This window comes from Panthera onca, chromosome D3 (assembly GCF_046562875.1).
Source record: "Panthera onca isolate mPanOnc1 chromosome D3, mPanOnc1 haplotype 2, whole genome shotgun sequence".
In the NCBI taxonomy this organism is placed as follows: Eukaryota; Metazoa; Chordata; class Mammalia; order Carnivora; family Felidae; genus Panthera; species Panthera onca.
In genome coordinates this window covers 305689-326007 of record NC_138350.1, presented here as the reverse complement: position 1 = coordinate 326007, position 20319 = coordinate 305689, and the positions used below count along the sequence as shown (strand labels likewise).

The window sequence follows — 20319 nt, the reverse complement described above, 5'->3', positions numbered from 1 at the left end:
GGAGAAGCGGGGCTTGAGCTCACCTGATGCAGGCCTCCAACTCATCAACTGTGAGATCATGACTGAGGCACCAGGCGCCCCTCTACTTATTTTTTTGATATTTTTAAGGAAGAGAAGAAAGAATCCCAAGCAGGCTCCACGCTCAGTGTGGAGCACAAACCAGGGCTCAATCCCACAACCCTGGATCATGACCTCGGCCAAAGTCAAGAGGCAGATGCTCAACCGATTGATCCACCCAGGCACCCCGTATCTTTTCCTACTTATTAATAATAGTTATTTCAAAGTTATTATCTGTCCATTCCAATGTCTGAATCATTCATAAGATTTCCCCAGTACATTTTCTTTAATCTTTATTTTTGAGAGAGAGAGACAGAGCGTGAGTGCGTGAGGGGCAGAGAGAGAGGAGACACAGAAGCCGAAGCAGGCTCCAGGCTCTGAGCTGTCAGCACAGAGCTGGACATGAGGCTTTAACCCACGGACCATGAGATCACGACCTGAGCCGAAGTCAGACCCTGAAACGACTGAGTCACCCAGGCGCCCCTTGGATTTCTCCAATACTTTATATCCTTCTGGACTTTTTATGTGTACTTGTTCTATCTGCTAATAATAGAAGGGACTTAGTTAAAATCTCCAATTATGATTGTGCATTTTTCTACTTCTCCCTTTAGCGCTATCCATTTTTAAACAGCTTTATTGAGACATAATTCACATGCCATTGAATTTGCCCACTTAGGTGTTCAGTTCAGCGACTCTCCGTGAATCGGTAGGTATGTGTCCCTCATTAAAGTCCAATGTCATCACTGCCAGATGTTCCCCCCACTTCCGCTGGCAGTTAGCCCCCACTTGTAAGCCCGGCCCAAGGCAGCCACAAGTCTGGACATTTTCATGTAAATAGAAAATCCAGTCTAGTCTTTCGTGACTGGTTCCTTTCTTGCGGCAACTACGTCGTGCGTCTTTTTATCGCAAAAAGGGATTTTATTGTATGGACGTAGCATGTTTTCCTTAGCCACTCACTAGCTGTTTTGAATTTTTTCCAGTATTTGTTTATTATGAGTAATTCTTCTAGGAACTCACATACTCTGCAAGGTTGGGAGGCTGTCTTGTAGGAAGCTCTACATGCCCCGAATCAAGAACTGTCCCTCCCACACTTGTAATGCCAAGGGTCCAGTCTAAAAATAAAAACACTGTAAGTAAAACAGGGAACTTAATGTGGGAAGTTGGTGACACGGGTGATAGGAGGGATGAGGTGCCGGAGAGGGTGGGGAGGCGTCCCAGATGCGAAAGCCAAGGTGCAGAAGCAGGAATCCATGACCGTCACTCAGCAGGGGGACAAAAGGAGGAGGTGTTTACCGGATTCCCGGTCCAGGGTCACCCAGCGGAAGCTGTAACCACAGCATGTCTACCTAAGAACAGCTGGAGTGACAGAGGAGACACAGCCATTGCTGGAGAGGTTACCTGAGGCCCAGACGGAAGAAATATTTTTTGTTTACTAATCTCACACCCTTCAGTTTCCCCTCAGTTTCCAAATTCATCTAGAAGCACTTCATACAGGAGACTGGGATACACCTGTGGGCCAGGCTTCCTCAGCCCTGGGAGCAGAGCAGGGAGGGTAGAGGAAGGAATGGGTCTGAGGACCAGGCAGGTCCAGGGTCAGCACGGTCCACCCACTCTGTTATTTGTCACCCTTCCTTCTCATCCTCCCGTGATACACATGTGACAGTAAGGTGACAATGCTGTCCTGCCTATCATGAATGGGCGAATCCCACAGTGACACTCTCATCCTCTCCCCAACGAGAGAAAATACAAAGTCCTAGAGGTCCTCGTTTGTATCTCAAGTCTAGGGTCTCTAAGCACAATGTGACTTTGCTTGATCTCATGATCTATGAACTGAATTCTAAAACAAATCCTCGCCAATTAATGTTCCATATCAAAACAAAAAATAGGGTAGGAAAATTTGTTGAAACATAACAAAAATATACACAGCAGGTACAGTTGCCAGGTATTCACCATAAAACGCTGGCTGAGATCAAAAAATTTTTTTCTCTGCCCCCGTTGCACGTTATGCTTGCCATTAGCAAGCTACTGGTGGGTCAAGGTTCTTTCTTCATCACTGAAGACTGAATTTCTAGTAGTCCTGTCCTAATGGGTGCTTTAGTCTCCCACGGGAACTCACAGGGAAATACTACGAGGCTTGTCAGTGAATCTGTCAGGCTCCATACAGAGTCACCTGGCCCCAAATGTGTACCAGCGATTCCTTAATCCTGCAGATCAAACACTCCAGCAGTAATGGTAACCTCCTTCTCTGTTGATTCCCTGGCACAAGACGCTCAAACGGCATCAAGGACCTGTAATTGTGACGTTTGACAGGAGCCCAAGGTGCAAGGACAGAGAGCAGAAACCGCACGTGACGTCTCATCTCTCCCACCGCCTCTGTCAGCAGCTCCCAGCCAGATTCCAGCTGCTTTTCTTAGGGCAGTTGTTTTCAAGACTGGACCCTGACCAGTAAGCCAGACAACAAATCCCACGTGACACTTCAGAATAATGAAGAGCTCCCCGTATGGGCTGCATGAGAAATTTGGGGTCAAGGTCATCCCCCAAAGCAATACTGTGTTAACCTAGGCCCTAACTCTTAATTTTGATACAGCCCCATATTCAAATAACATTTGCTCTTGGATGTGAAATCTAAAGACCGTTGTCCACAAGTCTCCCTTTGTCTGATGAAAACAGTCATTTTTCTGTAATTCTAAACGTTACAATCATTCAGGAAAGGATTCTGACATTGTCAGGCATTACCAAGGAGAGGAATTACTAAAAATTCTAAACAGAGGTAGAGGGAACATGCATAGTAGATGGTTTCAACAGAGACAAGTTAGCAACGCAAGAAAATCACACATATAGGGAGTGATACAAAGCTCTGAATTTCACCAACATTCAAGACAGGCTTTTGGCATTTTCAAATACATTATTTAAAGATTTGGGGCACCTAAGGGGCGTCTGGGTGGCTCGGTTGGTTGAGCGTCCGACTTCAGCTCAGGTCAAGATCTCGCAGTTCATGAGTTCGAGCCCCGTGTCGGGCTCTGTGCTGACAGCTCAGATCCTCTGTCCCCCTCTCTCTCTGCTCCTCCCCAACGCGTACGCGCACTCTCTTTCAAAAATAAACATTAAAGAAGAAGAAGAAAAAATGCCCCTGAAAAATAACAGGAGGATATGTTTTGTGGGTATTTGATTTTATTAAAATTTTTAAAATGTTTATTTATTTTTGAGAGAGAGACAGAGCACGAGCGGGGGAGGGGCAGAGAGAGAGGGAGACACAGAATCTGAAGCAGGTTCCAGGCTCTGAGCTGTGAGCACAGACCCCGACGCGGGGCTCGAACCCACGAACTGCAAGACCATGACCTGAGCTGAAGTCGGACGCCCAACCGACTGAGCCACCCGGGAGCCCCTTGTGGGTATTTCATTTTTGCCAGCTCCACTTCTCATCTGTTTAGATGATGAGCAATGCAGTTCAGAGTTTTTCTTTTGCTCACTTGGTCAGACATTAACTTGTATTCTTGCCTTTGCATGTTTAATGTCAACAATCTGGATGTAACTGGCGACTCAGAAGAGGCAGGAGATTTTATTGAAAAATTCCAGCTTCTGTTATTGAACACAGGGCATGGTAAGAATTCCCAAACTCATTTGCATGTGCCAAAAAGTTGTGGCAATACAACTTAAACTATTTGTTAAATAATAACTAAATCATTTGGTCTGGCTTACCTTCTACTATGGTACAAGACAAACGATATACATTGTGCAGCACCCTTGAGAGATGCTGTGCTATAAACATGACATATACCATATTCACAGATTAATTTCACATACGCTATGAAATTATATAAATTCACAAGATGTAGCCATACTCAGGAATATAAGCCCCATATTTGTCTGAAGCAATAGGCTTTCTACTTGGCTGTCAAGATTACTGAACATACTCATACACAGACATACATATCTTTAAAGCTTCATAAGCTTATCACTTAAAATAGAATATATAATCTTTTTTTTAAAGATGCAATACCGTACTTGGAAATTGATTTTTTTTTTTGACATTGCTATGGACAAATTTTCCTATATTCATTTAAGTCATTATTTTGTCCTCGATATGAATAACTTGATTTATGATGAGACTAGACCATTTGCTGAGCGCTTGTCTCTACTGCCTTTGCCACATTCACTGCACACAGAGGCTTACTCTCCAATTCGGCATTCTGACGTTCAAGGAAGTAGAACTTCCCGCCAATGACCTTCCTACACTCATGACATTCGCAGGATTTTTATAAATGTGTTTTATGATATAGAGAGAAGGGTGATTATTTTCTTAAAAGTGTCTCACACTCGCTCTATTTCTAGGGTTCCTCTTCTGTGTGAGTTCTCTGATGTATCACGAGGTGTGATTTCTGGGAAAAAGCTTTCCCACAAGTGCTACATCCATAGGGCTTCTCTCCTGTGTGAGTCCTCTGATGTATGATGAGCTGTGACTTCCAAATAAATGCCTTCGTGCATTCCTTACATCCATAGGGCTTTTCTCCTGAGTGAGTTTTCTCATGTCTGAGGAGGAGTGACTTCCCACTGAAGGTTTTCCCACATTCGCTGCACCCATATGGTTTCTCTCCTGAATGAATTCTCTGATGTTTACGGAGACTTGACTTCTCTCTGAAGGCTTTCCCACATTCATTGCATTTATTGGGCTTTTCCTCTATATGGGTTCTCTTATGAGTAATAAGTTGCGATTTCCCACTAAAGCCTTTCCCACATTCACCGCATGCATACGGTCTCTCTCCTGTATGACTTCGCTGATGAATAATGAGCTGTGACGTCTGAGAAAAGACTTTGCTGCACTCCCTGCATTCATAAGGTTTCTCTCCTGTGTGAGTTCTCTGGTGTGTAATGAGATGAGACTTTCTAGAGAAGGCCTTCCCACACTCACATCCATAACGTTTTTCTCCTGTGTGAACCGTCTGATGTGTCACAAGGTGTGACTTCTGGGAAAAGGCTTTGCCACATTCACCGCATTTAAATGGTTTCTCTCCTGTGTGTGTTCTCTGATGTACAATGAGTCGTGACTTCTTGCTGGTGACTTTTCCACAATCGTTACATTTGTAGCATTTTGCTCCAACATGAGTTTTTCCATGTTCGGTATAGAAAAAGGATTTCTCATATCCATTGAATTTACCAGGTTTCCTTCTTCCACGGTTTCCAGCCTCAGTAAATAAACCTAACGAGTGTTTCAAATGTTTTCCATTTGAGACATGCTTACTGGACTTTTGCTTTAACGGTGCAAGGTTCATGCTGGGTTGGAATGTTTTTCCACTGGCGTTAGTTTCATGGACTTGTTCCGATTTTTTAATCCTGTCTTGGATTTCTTGGTGCCAAGCTTTGTAATCGTCAACTTTCCAGTATTCTAGAAAGGAGAATGATAAACATATTTTGTGGATTCAATAATCGTGAACAGGTGAACTAGAAGTGCAGAAAACATCATGCACAACTATACATGTTTGGGAATTAAAATTAAATAAAGTGCTCTCATGGAAACTGAGGTAGAAAACTAATAATAGATAAGGGAAAGGGGAAAAAAAAACAAACCTTTGACTAAATAGGTTGCTAAAGGCCATGATATAATAATCTGTCCTAAGCAAAGGTAGGGTTTTATCTGAGCACAATCTGCATTAAAAAGTTGCACTACAAGGTAGGAAATGATGACACCAAAGTTATTCCTTTGGTTATAGGCATAGAAGGAGTAAACTTCCATAAAAGAAATCAAGTAGAGAATAGAAGGAATGACCGCAGGTATATAATAGTAATCTGAGGCATTTAACAATAAAAAGGGAAAGAAAATAGGAGGGAATTAGAATGACGAGAAGAAAAAAACACAATGAATTCTCGGTACCAGTGAAAAGACAAGGGATCTATCAGCAGGATACGTTTGTGGCGTGGAGAGGGGAAAAGAACACACACGGTCTGAGGTGAGAAGGGTTGGGCTCCTTAGTACAGACCAGAGGAGCATAGCTCACTCTAAAATCAAAGCAAAGACGGACAGATTATCCTCACACAGATAAGTGATCTATATAAGATCTGGGTATCTGAGAAGCTCATATCCGTGGTTCTGAGTCCCTTCTAAAGGTTTAGTGATTGGAGAATTATCTAAACAGCATTTCAAAGGTGCCCATCCCTCACTGTCTTTACGTCCACTGTAAACTGACATGTATTTTTTTATTAAAATTTTTTTAATTTTTTTTTTTATTTATTTTTGAGACAGAGAGAGACAGAGCATGAGCAGGGGAGGGCCAGAGAGAGAGGGAGGCACAGAATCCGAAGCAGGCTCCAGGCTCCCAGCTGTCAGCACAGAGCCCAACGCAGGGCTTGAACCCACGAACCGTGATATTGTGACCTGAGCTGAAGTCGGACGCTTAACCGACTGAGCCACCCCGGCGCCCCTAAACTGGCATTAAAATTCCACCTTCTCACATGTGACTCACCCGACAGGCTCTGACTTGGGACCTCTTCGCCTAGTATCCAAGGCTGCTCTCGCTCCAGTTTGAAGATCACATCTGGTTTGATAAGTTGAAACCCTGTATATGAAAAATCACACATGACTTGAGCCTAATTTATTGGGTTTCAGACTTCTGAGAATAAATAAATGCTTAGCTTCAGAGGCTGTGCAGGGAGGCCTTCCATCTGGGATGTGAGCGTGCACTCAACACAAAAAAGCGCTGAGAATTCGTGAATTCTTAAGCTAAAGCCTAAGTCATTGCACACTTCAAAGGCCCCCGTTGATAGTAAGCGAAGAGGAAATGGCAAGTGCCTGGGCAGAGCCCGAGTCCGCACAAGATGTCCTTACCCAGGGACACGAGACTGCTCACATTCTCCAGCATCACGTTTCTGTACAAGTTCTTCTGAGCAGAGTCCAGGAGCTGCCACTCGTCCCGTGTGAAGTTCACGGCCACATCCTCAAAAGCCAATGACCCCTGAAAGAGCATGTCCCTGCTGAATCTGAAGAAATGGATACCATAATAAAGGAAAGGCGGCAAGGCCCTGGAGTGGGAGCCCCCGGGAGCCGCCACGCCAAAGTGCCCAGTTCCCAGTAACGAATCGCAATTGCTCTGAGCCGGATGCCGGCTCCCTCTGTTCTTGTCTCTCTTACAGCTAGAGGCGGTCACGTGACTGTGTGCCGGAGATAGGACGTACGAGGTGTGTGAGGGCCATCCGCGGGGAAGCTGCCGTTTTTGGGTAAAAGAGATACTGATTTCGCCCTCTGCCCCCTCTACCTTTCTTCCTGCTGTTACCGCAGACGTTGCCCTCAGAGCTGCTGCAGCCACCTTGGGCCGTGAGACAATGTGAGTGAAGTTTGGCAGAGCAGAAACCTGGAAACATGTTGTCCTTTATGATACCGGTCATGAGCTGTGCCAGCCCAGGACCATCTACTTCCGGGTGTCTTGCAGGAGAAAGTTCTATGGCCTTATTATCAGAGCTCCCACTATTTGTAAATGAAGTCATCTCCGATACACTGATTTTGACCATTCTTATCAGGATTCAGTACACAGGCTTTTTATCACATGCCTAGATTTGCATTATACCTTACTGGAGAAACAGAAGTCTTAAAAATCCTGTAGTGTTTTAAGTGAGATAGTATGACCTAGAATGTTTATCGACCCACAAGTGTGTGAGGTTCCACTCTGGTGTCATCAACACGAAGGTGAACGGGATTCACTCTGTCCTCACAGGGCCCTCAATCTTGTCGCCAGGTCAAGTTACCACAGACGCTGGGGCCAGAGAACATACGTGGTTTAAACACAACTGTAAGGGGTTATCATTTACCCCTTAGATCGGCAAAAATGAAAACTTTTCAATATCCCGACAAGCCAAGAATATGGATGAATGCACTGCGGGTGTGGCTGGTTCAGAGTACCTTCTGTGTGCCAGCACTGGGGACAGTCACCTGTCTGCCAGCACCGGGGACAGAGTCACCTTCCGTGTGTCAGCAGTGGGGACAGTCACCTGTCTGCCAGCACTGGGCACAGAGTCACCTTCTATGTGCCAGCACTGGGGACAGTCACCTTCCGTGCACCAGCAGTGCTGTCCGCCCGGCTCGCACCTTAGAGCAGGGGCTGCAAATTGCCAAGCCCAGTCAGCACTTAGATGCTAAAATAAAGCTTCTTGAAAGCCAGCTTCCAGCCATCTGTTCACGTACGATCCATGACTCTCTTGCAGGACCGCAGGGGAGGTGAGCAGTAGCGCCAGGGATGTGTGGCCGGAAAAGCCTAAAATATTCACCTTCTGCTCCTGCCTTAGAGACTTTCTTGTACATGTCCGCCGGGCAATAAATACATTGGTGTTTAAAACAGCAAATCTGACAGACACCCGGGTAGCTCAGCGGGTTCAGTGTCTGACTTCGGCTCAGGTCATAATCTCGTTGTCCGTGGGTTTGAGCCCCGCGTCGGGCTCTGTGCTGACAGCTCAGAGCCTGGAACCTGTTTCGGATTCTGGTGTCTCCCTCTCTCTCTGCCCCTCCCCCACTCACACTCTGTCTCTTTCAAATGAATAAATGTTAAATAAATAACCGAACAGGGGTGCCTGGCTGGCTCAGTCCGTTGAGTGTCTGACTTTGGCTCAGGTCATGATCTCACAGTTCATGGGTTCGAGCCCCATGTCAGGCTCTCTGCTTATGGCTCAGAGCCTGGAGCCTGCTTCGGATTCTGTGTCTCCCTCTCTCTCTGCCCCTCCCCAACTAGCACTCTGTCCGTCTCTGTCTCTCAAAAAGTAAAATTAAAAACGTTAAAAAATACACAAATAAATAAAATAAATTGTGAACTAATTCAACTCACTTCTAGAAAAAAACCAGAATGATAAACCTCCACCCTACTTTCTAAAGGAAAGAGTCTATATACTCTGGAAAGTGAACAAAATGAAGCAAGTTATACTTCAGTTTCCACCATTTTTTATTTACAACATCTAGAATGCAGTAAAATATATATACAAAGAAGTATAAAAATGTGACCAAGAACTACGGCCACAGAAAGTAAAACCAGCCGACAGAAGGAGATCTACAGATGCCTAATTTATGTGAATTAAGAGACAGACTCTAAAATAACAATACTAAATATGTTGAATAACTTAGAGGAAACATGGATATGATAAGTGAAGGGATGGAATCTTTCAGGAGAGAAAAGGAAATTAATTTTTTAAAAAAGAACCAAATAGAAACTCTAGACTGAACAGCTGATATTAAGTACTTATCAAATGGACTTAACAGCAGATGTTATGAAGGAAAAGATTCATGAACTTGAAAATTGATTAATAAAAACCATACAGGGGCACCTGGGTGGCTCAGTCGGTTAAGCGCCTGACTCTTGATTTCGGCTCAGGTCATGATGTCACAGTTCATGAGATCGAGCCCCGCATTGGGCTCTGTGCTGACAGTATGGAGCCTGCTTGGGATTCCCTCTCCCTCTCTCTGCCCTTCCCCTACACTTGCTCTCTCGGTCTCAAACTAAATAAAATAAAGTTAAAAAAAAACAACATACACAGTATAAAGCACTGGAAACAATGTATCAAGTGTCAGTGACCTGTAGGACAATATAAAAACATCTTATACACCATAATTGGAGGGTCAGAAGAAAGAAAATAGGACAGAAAAAAATATTTGAGTAAATAATGGCTGGAAATGTTCCAAATGTGAAGAAAAACATTCCACAGACACAAGAAACTCAAAGTATCCCAATCAGGATACGTATAAAGAAAACCAGACCGAGGCTCATCAGAGCCAAATTGCTCAAAACTAAAAATAAAATCTTAAAATCAGCCAGAGGGTAAGACGCAGTACATTCCAGGGATCAACATAAGAGGGATGGGACAACTGACCTCTCACCAGAAACAATGCAAGCCAACGTATAATGGAATGTCCAAAATGTTCAAACAAACAAAAAAATCTAGCATGTTTTTCAGGAAAAAAACCCAAAACAACCCTTTCAAAGGGTGGCTGCATGGAGACAGCACAGCATGTGTCCACCAACACCGAAGGCCTCGTCAACGAGGGTGGGCCCATCGCATGGTGAGAAGAAGGAGGGAGGAAGCCCAGAAGAAAGTGCTTCGTTCCTGTGCCTGGGGACTCAGGCTGTGGAAAGCAGGAGGGCAGAGTCGCGCAGAAGCACATGTCCTCCAACACCCGAGAACAGGGACCACCACACAAACGCTCCAAAAGAAGGCAGGGAAAAGAAACAAAGAACAAATAGTACAAATAGAAAACAAATAGCAAGATGCTAGACTTCAACCCAAATATGTCAATAATTACTTAAAATGTTAACGGACTAAATAAACATTCCACAGAAAAGAGAGATTATCAGACTGGAAAAAGTAAGACCTACCTATAGGATACTTACAAAAGACACACTTAATGATGATTTTTTAAAATTTATTTAATTTTGAGAGACAGAGAGGGACAGAGTGTGAGCAGGGGAAGGGCAGAGAGAGGGAGACACAGAATCTGAAGCAGGCTCCAGGCTCAGCTGTCAGCACAGAGCCCGACGCGGGGCTCGAATCCACGAACCGTGAGATCGTGATCTGAGCCAAAGTCAGTGACTTAACCGACTGAGCCACCCAGGTGCTCAAGACACAATTACAGAGGTACAAATAAGTTAGACGTAAAATACAGGAAAGGGTAATAGCACTCAGACATTCATATGGAAACTAGTGTAGCTACATTAATATTAAACAAAGTAAGCTTCAAGATAAGGGGTATTGCTTATATAAAAGATAAAAAAGGACATTTCATAACAACAGAAGGGTCAATTCATCAAGAAAACATAATAATCCTAAATGTGCAAACATTTAATAACAAAGCTTCACCTGGCGGCTGGGTGGCTGAGTCGGTTAAGTGTCCAATTCCACTCAGATCATGATCTCTCAAGTCGTGGGTTCAAGCCCTGCGTCAGGCTCTCTGCTGTCAGCATGGAGCCCATTTCAGATCCTGTGTCCCCCTCTTTTTCTGCCCTTCCCCTGCTCATAGGTTTGCACACACTCTCTCTCTCAAAAATGAACAAATATTGAAAAAAAAGTAACAGAGGGGCACCTGGGTGGCTCAGTTGGTTAAGCTTCCGACCTCAACTCAGGTCATGATCTCACAGTTTGTGGGTTCAAGCCCCACATCAGGCTCTGTGCTGACAGCTCAGAGCCTAGAGGTTACTTGCTTCAGATTCTGTGTCTCCCTCTCTCTCTCTGCCCCCTGTGCTCTGACTCTCTCTCCAAAATAAATAAACATTAAAAAAATTGTTTTAATAAAAATAAAAAAATAACAGAGCTTCAAAATACATGAAGAAAATACTGACATAAATAAATGGGTGCAGTTTCAATTGCATAAGGCGAAAAAAGTGATGGATGTGGATGGTAGTGATGGTTGCACAATATTATGAACATGTTTATGTTTATCTTATCATAATCAAAAAATAGAAAACATTATCAGCAATAATAAAAGAATGCAAGCCAAAAATACAAGGAAATGTCATTTTTCATCTATCAGGTTGGCAAGGATAAAAAGTTGACATGGGGGCGCCTGGGTGGCTCGGTTGGTTAAGCGTCTGACTCTTGATCTCAGTTCACGTCATGAGCTCAGTCTTGATCTAGGGTCATGAGTTCAAGCCCCGTGTTGGGCTCCATGCTGGGCATGGAGCCTACTTAAAAAAAAAGAAAAGAAAAAAAAAAAAGGTGATACAACTCAGTGTTGGTAAGGATGTGGGGAAGAGTCAGCAAAACACTGTTGATAAAACAAATTTGAATACGCTTTTAGAAGGCAATTTTGTAATCTCTATTAATATGTAAAACTTGCATGGCCTTTGACCCAGAAATTCTATGTCTGGGCATTTATTGTACATAAACTCTTGTACAAATCCTCAAAAAAAACTGGAGGTTTTCACCGGCTCTCAATAATTGATTGAACCAGTAGACAAAAATCAGTAAGAATATAGAATTGAACATGCTATCAACTGATTTAACCTAATTGACATTTATTTATTGAACATTCCATCCAACAACACATTCTCCTTGACTCACATGGATTATTCCCAAAGATACACCATATGCTGGACCATAAAATAAGTCCCAAAGAATTGATATCATAAGGAGACGTTCTCTGACCATTAAAAAATACAATCAGAACGTAATAACAAAAAGGTATGTAGAGAACTCCTCACCTCAAGTATTTGTAAATTAAGCAGCACACTTTACATGATTCAGGGTCAAAGAATAAATCACAGTGAACATATTTTGGATTTCATGCTAACAAAAACAAAACAGACCAAACACTCCACAGTACTGGGGCACTCTACTGGAGAAGCCTTACATGGATCTTAGGACAGTCAATTTTAGACACGTCTCAGCCATGCAGATGTGGCTCTTTTCATACAAGATATGAATTGGGGCACATATTCATTCAGTTCACCGGTTTAATGATTCCCTGTACCATGTTGGTAATCTAATTGAGTCTATGATGCCAGCCAGATTAGTCAATCTGATGTGTGAAGCTGTTCAACTCGTGAATGACTTCTGAGGGTGATTAGATATTCAATGTGATCCAGACTTATGCTGAGAAGTCAGTTCTCTGGAAAAACAGTCCTAATTTGTAGCATTTGCTAATCTGTGTTGAAAATATTCCTACCATGGCTGATTTCAAGCTATCAAAGTTTAATAACTGGTTTACAAAACTCAGAATTTAAGTTTTGCAAGTTGGTATGAGCTGACTCCAACACATTACTGGTAATTAAAAAAACAAAACAAAACAAAACAAAACAAAACAAAAGAGTGATTTTATGCCAAACACAAGATCTGGATTTCACATCCTATATAGGTTATTGTCCCTACAAAAATAGTATATTTAATTTTGAAACAAATGTCTTAATGCAAACAACACACACATTTTAGGCCCTTCTCTTCAACCATCACACTGAAACATTGGAAGGAATCATTAAAAAAGTTGCTATTAAAACTTGAATGAAGGGGCGCCTGGGTGGTTCGGCTGGGTGCACGTCCAAGTCTTTTTTTTTTTTTTTATTTTATTTTTTATTTTTTTTTATTTTTGAGACAGAGACAGAGCATGAACAGGGGAGGGGCAGAGAGAGAGGGAGACACAGAATCCGAAACAGGCTCCAGGCTCTGAGCGGTCAGCACAGAGCCCGACGCGGGGCTTGAACTCACGGGCCGCGAGATCATGACCTGAGCCGAAGTCGGACGCTTAACCGACCAAGCCACCCAGGCGCCCCACGTCCAAGTCTTGATATCAGCTCAGGTCATGATCCCAGGGTTGTGGGATCAAGCCCCAAGTCTGGCTCCGCACTGAATGTGGAACCTGCTTGGGATTTTCTCTCCCTTTGTGCCCCACCTCCCTGCTCATGCTCGCTCACTCTATCTCTCTAAAAAAATAAATAAATAAATACATAAAATTAAAAATAAAATTTAAAAACTTGAATGGAAAAAAATCTCGATATACTGGCCCAACAGCAGAATGTATCTAATGGAAGAGGACATTTGCAGTATGAATTACCACACTGATGAATTCTGCAAGAATCAAGGTGAGAAGAAAAGAAGTCAAATATATTAAAGAAAAGTTTTTAAACTCAGAGCATAGATCCAGAAGAGAATACCCATCAAGCATTCCAAAACTGGAGAAAATGGAGAATAAAGGGGAGGAAATAATGAGGGAAGCAAAACGGGAAAATTGCCCAAAGTTGAAGGCAGGCAAAAGCTTTTCCAACTGAAAGCAATAAAAAAATGTAAATTAAAAAAAAAAAAAAAAATGTGACAGGTGCCTGGGTAGCCCAGTTGGTTAAGTATCTGACTTCAGCTCAGGTCATGATGTCATGGCTCGTGGGTTCGAGCCCCACATAGGGCTCTGTGCTGACAGCTCAGAGCCTGGAGCCTGCTTCTAATTCTGTGTGTGTGTCTCTCTCTCAAAAATAAATAAACATTAAAAACCAGTAAATTGTTCACTTTAAATGGGTGAATTGTATGGAACCATAACTGAGGAAATAAATGAATTACTTACCTGGGACTTAGTCATTTTCTGCCACACTTGGGAAATGGCCAGTAACTTTAGGCTCTGCTCTATCCTTCTTAACTCCTCTGGTCAGGACTCTCTTCACCAAGGATTCACCTCTGGGACTTCTTTATCTCAAATAAGCCAATTACTTCATGGAAACCGGAATCTGTTGAATCAGTTAACAAAGTCTCTTTAGTAGATGCAAATCTCCCTCTTTTGCTGAAAACTCACCTTCATTTAAAGCTCAAACTGTGTTTTCTATAGACTCTAAACAGACTTTAAATGGGTGATGAGTATTAAGGAGGACACTTGTGATGAGCATTGGGTGTGGTATCTAAGCGATGAAGCACTAAATTCTACACCCGAAGCCAACTTTACCATATATGTTAACTAACTAGAATTTAAATAAACTTAAATGAAAAAAAAAAATACTCTAGGCTCCTGGGTGACTCAGTCAGTTAAGCATCCAACTCTTAATTTTGGCTCAGGTCATGATTTCACAGTTCGTGGGATCGAACCCCGCGTTGGGTTCCACAAAGAGTGGAACCTGCTTGGGATTCTCTATCCTTCTGCCCTTCCTCTGCTCGTGCTCTCTCTCTCTCTCAAAATAAATAAACTTTTTAAATTAAATTTAATTTTTTTTAATGTTTTATTTATGTTTGAGGGAGAGAGAGACAGAGCGCAAGCAGGGGAGGAGAGAGAGAGGGAGACACAGAATCTGAAGCAGGCTTCAGGCTCCAAGTTGTCAGCACAGAGCCCGATGTGGGGCTCGAACTCACGAACTGTGAGATCATGACCTGAGCTGAAGTCAGATGCTTAACTGACTGAGCCACCCAGGTGCCCCAATAAACAAATTTTTAAAAAAAGACTGTAAACAGATCTAACAAGGACTCAAACAGCAGCGTACGCAGAAGGAACCCCACAGCATTGACAGCATTTAACCAAGCATTCATTGTCTCTGAAAGGAAGGGAGACAGCAATGGTGTGTGTGTAAAATACATAGCAAACAGGAAATAAGAACATCAATTTCATTTAAAAAATGTTTTCAATGTTTGTTTATTTTTGAGAGAAAGAGACACACACACAGAGTATGAGTGGCAGAGGGGCAGAGAGAGAGGAGACACAGAATCTGGGGCAGGCTCCAGGCTCCGAGCTGTCAACACAGAGCCCGACGTGGGGCTGGAACCCACGAATCACGAGATCATGACCTGAGCTGAAGTCAGATGCTTAACCCACTGAGCCACCCAGGCACCCCTTGAACATCAATTTCATTTTTAAATAAAGGCATGAATAAAAGAGGAAAGTGAATCCAACCATTCATGAAATGAATAATTCAGCTGAGTTTCTCCTCAAAATACAACAAACAATTCATTTTAAGATCATAACGTTCTTTGAGAGTTCTAAATTAGTTAATACATGTAAGTACCTTAGAACTATAACTGGCACATACACATTTAGTAAATGCTAGTTAGCGCTCTTACTATTACAGGACATGATTATAGAGAAATCAGAAAATACATATCAACTAACAATTATTACCCATAACCCCACTACTTCAAAGGTACCTCTCTCACAGGGTGTTAGAAACCGTCTGACATTGTTACAAAACTGTGATCTTACAGTCTTACATTTTTGAATCGCCTTTTATGCTATATAGTAAACCCACTTTCAGACCAATAAATATAACTGCAGACCTGTGATTACATCGTATAAAAACTCAATCAATTTTCAACCAACACCTGATATCCAGGCATCCCTCGTCTTCGATCCCTGACCCCAAGTCCACCCAATCAGCAGCCTCAAAGACCTCCCAGTCAATTCCACAGCTCACTAATCAACCATTTGCAAAAGCCCATTCACCACTTACTCCACCAGTCGTACTCCCAACAAGCCCTGTGAGTCCCAGTCACCAGGCACATTCGGCCCATCACTAACTCCCACAACCCTATCACTTACACCAATAAGTCCCTCATTCACCCCCCAACTTATTAACTCCCACAGGCTTCCCGATGACTCCTCCGACTGTCCCCACAAACTGTCGCCTCAGTTGTCCAAATCTACTATGTCCCCAGTCATTCCCACGGCCCCCCAGTTACTCACAGCCAAATGTCTACCAGTCTCTGCCTCCACCTGCAGGCTACCAAGTCACCAACCCCATAGTACCACAATCAGTCACTAACCCATAGTTCCACAATCACTACTCTTTCTTCCTTTTCTTTTTTGTTTTTAAAGGCGAACTCTGCGCCCAGCCTGGGGCTTGAACTCACAACCCCGAGTTCAATAATTGCACACGCCAGCGACTAGGCCAGCCAGGTGCCCCAATACTCTTCTGATTGATACCCAGGCCTTCCTAATGGCTCAATCATTCCTACTGTCCCCAATTCCTCACCCATCAGGCATCCTAATCCTGATCTCTGGATTCCCCAGTCACTGATGTAAACTGACATCCTAGGCTCACTTCCTCCGTGAGCCTATAATTAGTGACACACACAGCGCCCCCCACACCTCCACTGGCCTCCCAAACTACTCAACCCTAAGGCAAAGTAACAGGTTAATGAGAAAAATCCCCCTCCAGTAATGTCCCCCCACTCACAGAGCTCTTGCAAACCCCAGCAATCCCCAAACCACACAAGACCCCAATCTATCACCCCGAAAATATTCAACTTCACGCTCCCTCCAATCAGCAAATTCTATTTGCCCTTCACTAACGCCACCAGGCGCCCGATTTCTGCACTCCACAGCTGCCCCAATCACTGACACCCCGAAGGCGCCCCCAGCCCACATCACTGACACCTTGAGACCAGCTCAGGCCTGCGGCCCCATCTTTCACTCCCCGAAGGTGACTTTAAGGCACGAATGCTTTAAATCTCTAATTCTGTCCCACCATTTCTGCACACCCCCGAACGCCGCCCTAACAGGTCCACAACCACCCCTCGCCCCACGCACCCCGCCAGCCCCGCCCCCGCCCCCACACTCGTCCGGACAGGCCCCCGCTCACTCACCTCACTACCCGTCACCGAGCCCCACGGCCCCTTCAGCAGGCGTCGGCCCCCAGCCGCTCTCGGCCCCGCTCCCTCCGGCGCCCTCCGCGCAGGCCCAGTCACCCATCCCCGGTGTCCCCTGCTCCGATCCTGCCTGACCGGCCCGCTCTGCCCCGCCGCCCCGGACCCCACTGGCCCGCAGAACGCGCACCGGAGACACCGCGGGGCCCGCGCGGACACCGAGGCCGCCCCCGCCCCGCAGCCCGCCCGCTCCCCACACGGCCCACCCCTCCGGCCAGTAGTACCAAGGTTCGCCCGGCCCACCGAGGAAGCGTGCGCGCAGCACTACATTTCCCAGAGTGCCGCTCGTCCCAGAACTACATCTTCCAGAGGGCTCCGCGGCGCGCCTGGCCATATAAACTCCCAGGGCTTTTCACCAGTTCCCTGGTTGCAGGGCGCCGGCCGAGTGTATACGCGCTGGTGAACGAATGCGGGAGTTGGTGGTTTCTCGTTCCTTCCATAGGAGAGCCTTTCAGTCAGGGAGGGAGAAGCACGCAACTTAACAAACTCCGGTACTAATGAAAGTAGGGGCCTGATTGTGCTCGGAGGACTTGCAGACCGGAAAGCAGTCTGGGGTGCCCAGCTGGCTCAGTCGGTGGAACAGCCACTCCGGATCTCAGGGTTGTGGGTTGAGCCCCACTTCGGTGTAGAGAGTAAAAATATAATATTAAAGGGCGCCTGGGGCTCAGTCCATTAAGCCTTCCACTCGTGATACCAGCTCAGGTCATGACCCCAGGGCCCTGAGACCAAGCCCCACATTGGGCTCTGCACTGAGCGTGGAACCTGCTTGGGATTCTCTCCCTCTGCCCGTCCCCTGCTTGCGCATGCGTGCGTGCGCTCTCTCAAAATTAAAAAACAAACAACTAAAATCTTAAAAAAAAAAATTGGTGCCTGGGTGGCTCAGTCCGTTGAGTGTCTGACCGAGTTCAGCTCAGGTCATGATCTCACAGTTGGTGAGTTGGATCCCTGCATGGGGCTCACTGCTGTCAGCGCAGAACATGCTTGGAATTCTCCCTCTCTTGCTCTCCCCCCTCCCCTGCTCACACTCTCTCTCAAAAATAAAAATAAAATCAATTAATTAAATTAAACCTTTGGGGAAAAGACCGTAAAGGAATCCAAGGACAAGTGCGTCTCCCATGGGCTGAGCACTGGACATTGGGGTGTGGAATCCAGGTCTGGTCCTGCACTATGTGGTTTCGTGGGGATTCGGATCAGGTGATATCTGACACAGAAAGCACAGGGTAGATGTGAGTAAATCTTTTTAGTGTGCCTCATCTCTTTTTAGAAGTTGTGCTCACTAAACTGTAAGTATCCTACTCTTTTAAGATTCGAAGGATTAGGGGAGCCCCCAGTTTAGCATGGGGGGAAAAAAGCGAGGTGAGCCAAGGGCTGGGCAGAGCATTAACTCTTAACACTGCCGACAAGTAAACGAAAGCTGGTCTCTTGATGTTTCAGGAGTATTTGAATGATAAACACGTTGGAAACTGGCGACAGCTCAGATTTGGTTTGGGTTACCTAGTTGAATGGAAGCTAGAGTTCATTGTTCCCAATGATCACGCTCACACATATTAATTCATTCAACAGTTTACTCAGTAAACATACAGGTACAGAGATTTTCTTTTCAAGCACAGCAGAGACATGTGTGTGCACCAGTCTGAGCTCCCACAGCTCCCACAGGCGCCCTTGCTCTCCAGGTGCACCAGGCAGTGGAAACACATGCCAGCAACTTACAGCCTGCTTCTCACCAAAGGGACAACAGCTGACCTTGTTCATTAGCTGTCTGCCCTGTCCTTGTGTGTGAGGCACAGGTGGCCCAGATCTCAGATGTCATTGCCTGACACATTCTGCTCTGTACAAACACATACAACAGAATAAGTATATATGACTTGTTCATGCACTTAGAGCGGCCCTGTGGCCACCATGGTTTGGAGATAAAGCCACACAGCCATTCCAATGGCTGCAGTGGTAGTTTAATATGCTTCCTTAACATAACCCCTCTCTAACAAATGCTAGAAGTTAATCTGCTTCCCCATCTTCTTGGGAATCTCAGCTTGATGTGGGTTTTTTGTAAATAATTTTAATGCTAGGAATCATAGCAATGCTTTAAATGAGAATCTAATTACAAATGTCACTTCATTTGTATTTCTCTCTTATCTTACCAGTAGCTGCTTCTATAGCTACACTATTTGTTGGGCACTTTTAATGATTTAGGTGTTGTAAAATATCTATGTATGATGACTTAGTTATTCAATAAAGTTGGTGTTCCCTGGTTTATTTAATCTTAGCATCTGAAAGGAATAGGCTCAATGACAAGATGTCCAGACTACCTGGATTCAATGAGTAGTCACTGTGACCTAAGTTACAAAGACCCCCAAAGAAAATAAAGTTACCAGATGGCACCACCAAGTCCACAGGTGGGGTGAGCCACGCTGGGAGGCGCCTCGTAACTTAGCTACTGGTCATGCTTATGAGCTGGTCACAAGATGTTACACTGCCTGTGTCTATGCTGCAGACAGACATGATGAGATGAAGTTTTCTAAGATAATGAGAGTGAGTGTGGCCTGACCCTTCAGCATGACAAAGGGGTGGGGAGGGAAAAGCTGTTAGGCTTATGTGCTGCCACCTAGAGGGCACACGGCACTGTTGCAGACACTGCCACAGCTGACTGTCACAGTGCTAGTCCAGTTGTGCCCAAGCCTTGAAATATTTATTTCATTTGCTAGCTAATTCCTTAAAGACAGGATCAGAGTTACACACAAGTTTACTGGTACAGACTACAGTGTGAATGGTGCCATTGCGGTTGTACAAAAAGGAACACCTGCGTGAAAAGCTTCTTCAAAATGCAGATCGAAATGCAAACACAAATGGGAGAGAAAATACAGGGGTGCCTGGGTGGCTCAGTCAGTTGAGCGTCCGACTTCGGCTCAGGTCATGATCTCACGGCTTGTGGGTTCGAGCCCTGTGTCGGGCTCTGTGCTGACAGCTCGGAGCCTGGAGCCTGGAGCCTGCTTCAGATTCTGTGTCTCCCTCTCTCTCTGCCCCTCCCCACTCATGCTTTGTCTCTCTCTCAGAAATAAATAAACATTAAAAAAATTGAAAAAATTAAAAAAAGAAAAAGAAAATACAGCTGTGCAGCCCGATGCAATATTTCCCTTCAAAAGTGGTTACCAGACTGGGTGAGAGAGGGTACAGAAAGGTGAAATGAAGTCTTAAGAG

The 20319-nt window shown here is 44.6% G+C and overlaps 1 protein-coding gene across 1 annotated transcript; it reads right to left on the bottom strand.

Moving 5' to 3' along the window:
• Positions 1-353: 353 nt before the first annotated feature.
• Positions 354-17235, bottom strand: LOC132665224 (uncharacterized). Its single transcript, XM_060612012.3, has 5 exons — positions 17065-17235; positions 14069-14228; positions 6878-7004; positions 6516-6608; positions 354-5440 (listed from the first exon to the last, which is right to left on the bottom strand). Exons 2-5 carry the CDS (start codon positions 14081-14083, stop codon positions 4386-4388), a joined length of 1290 nt encoding a protein of 429 aa, XP_060467995.2. The 5' UTR covers positions 14084-14228; positions 17065-17235; the 3' UTR covers positions 354-4385.
• Positions 17236-20319: the final 3084 nt, after the last annotated feature.

Coding starts and splice junctions, on each gene's coding strand:
- LOC132665224 (XM_060612012.3), bottom strand. Junction 6,609..6,877: donor GAGCAGTCTCGTGTCCCTGG/GTAAGGACATCT, acceptor TTTCATATACAG/GGTTTCAACTTATCAAACCA. Junction 5,441..6,515: donor CCCAAGTCAGAGCCTGTCGG/GTGAGTCACATG, acceptor TCTCCTTTCTAG/AATACTGGAAAGTTGACGAT.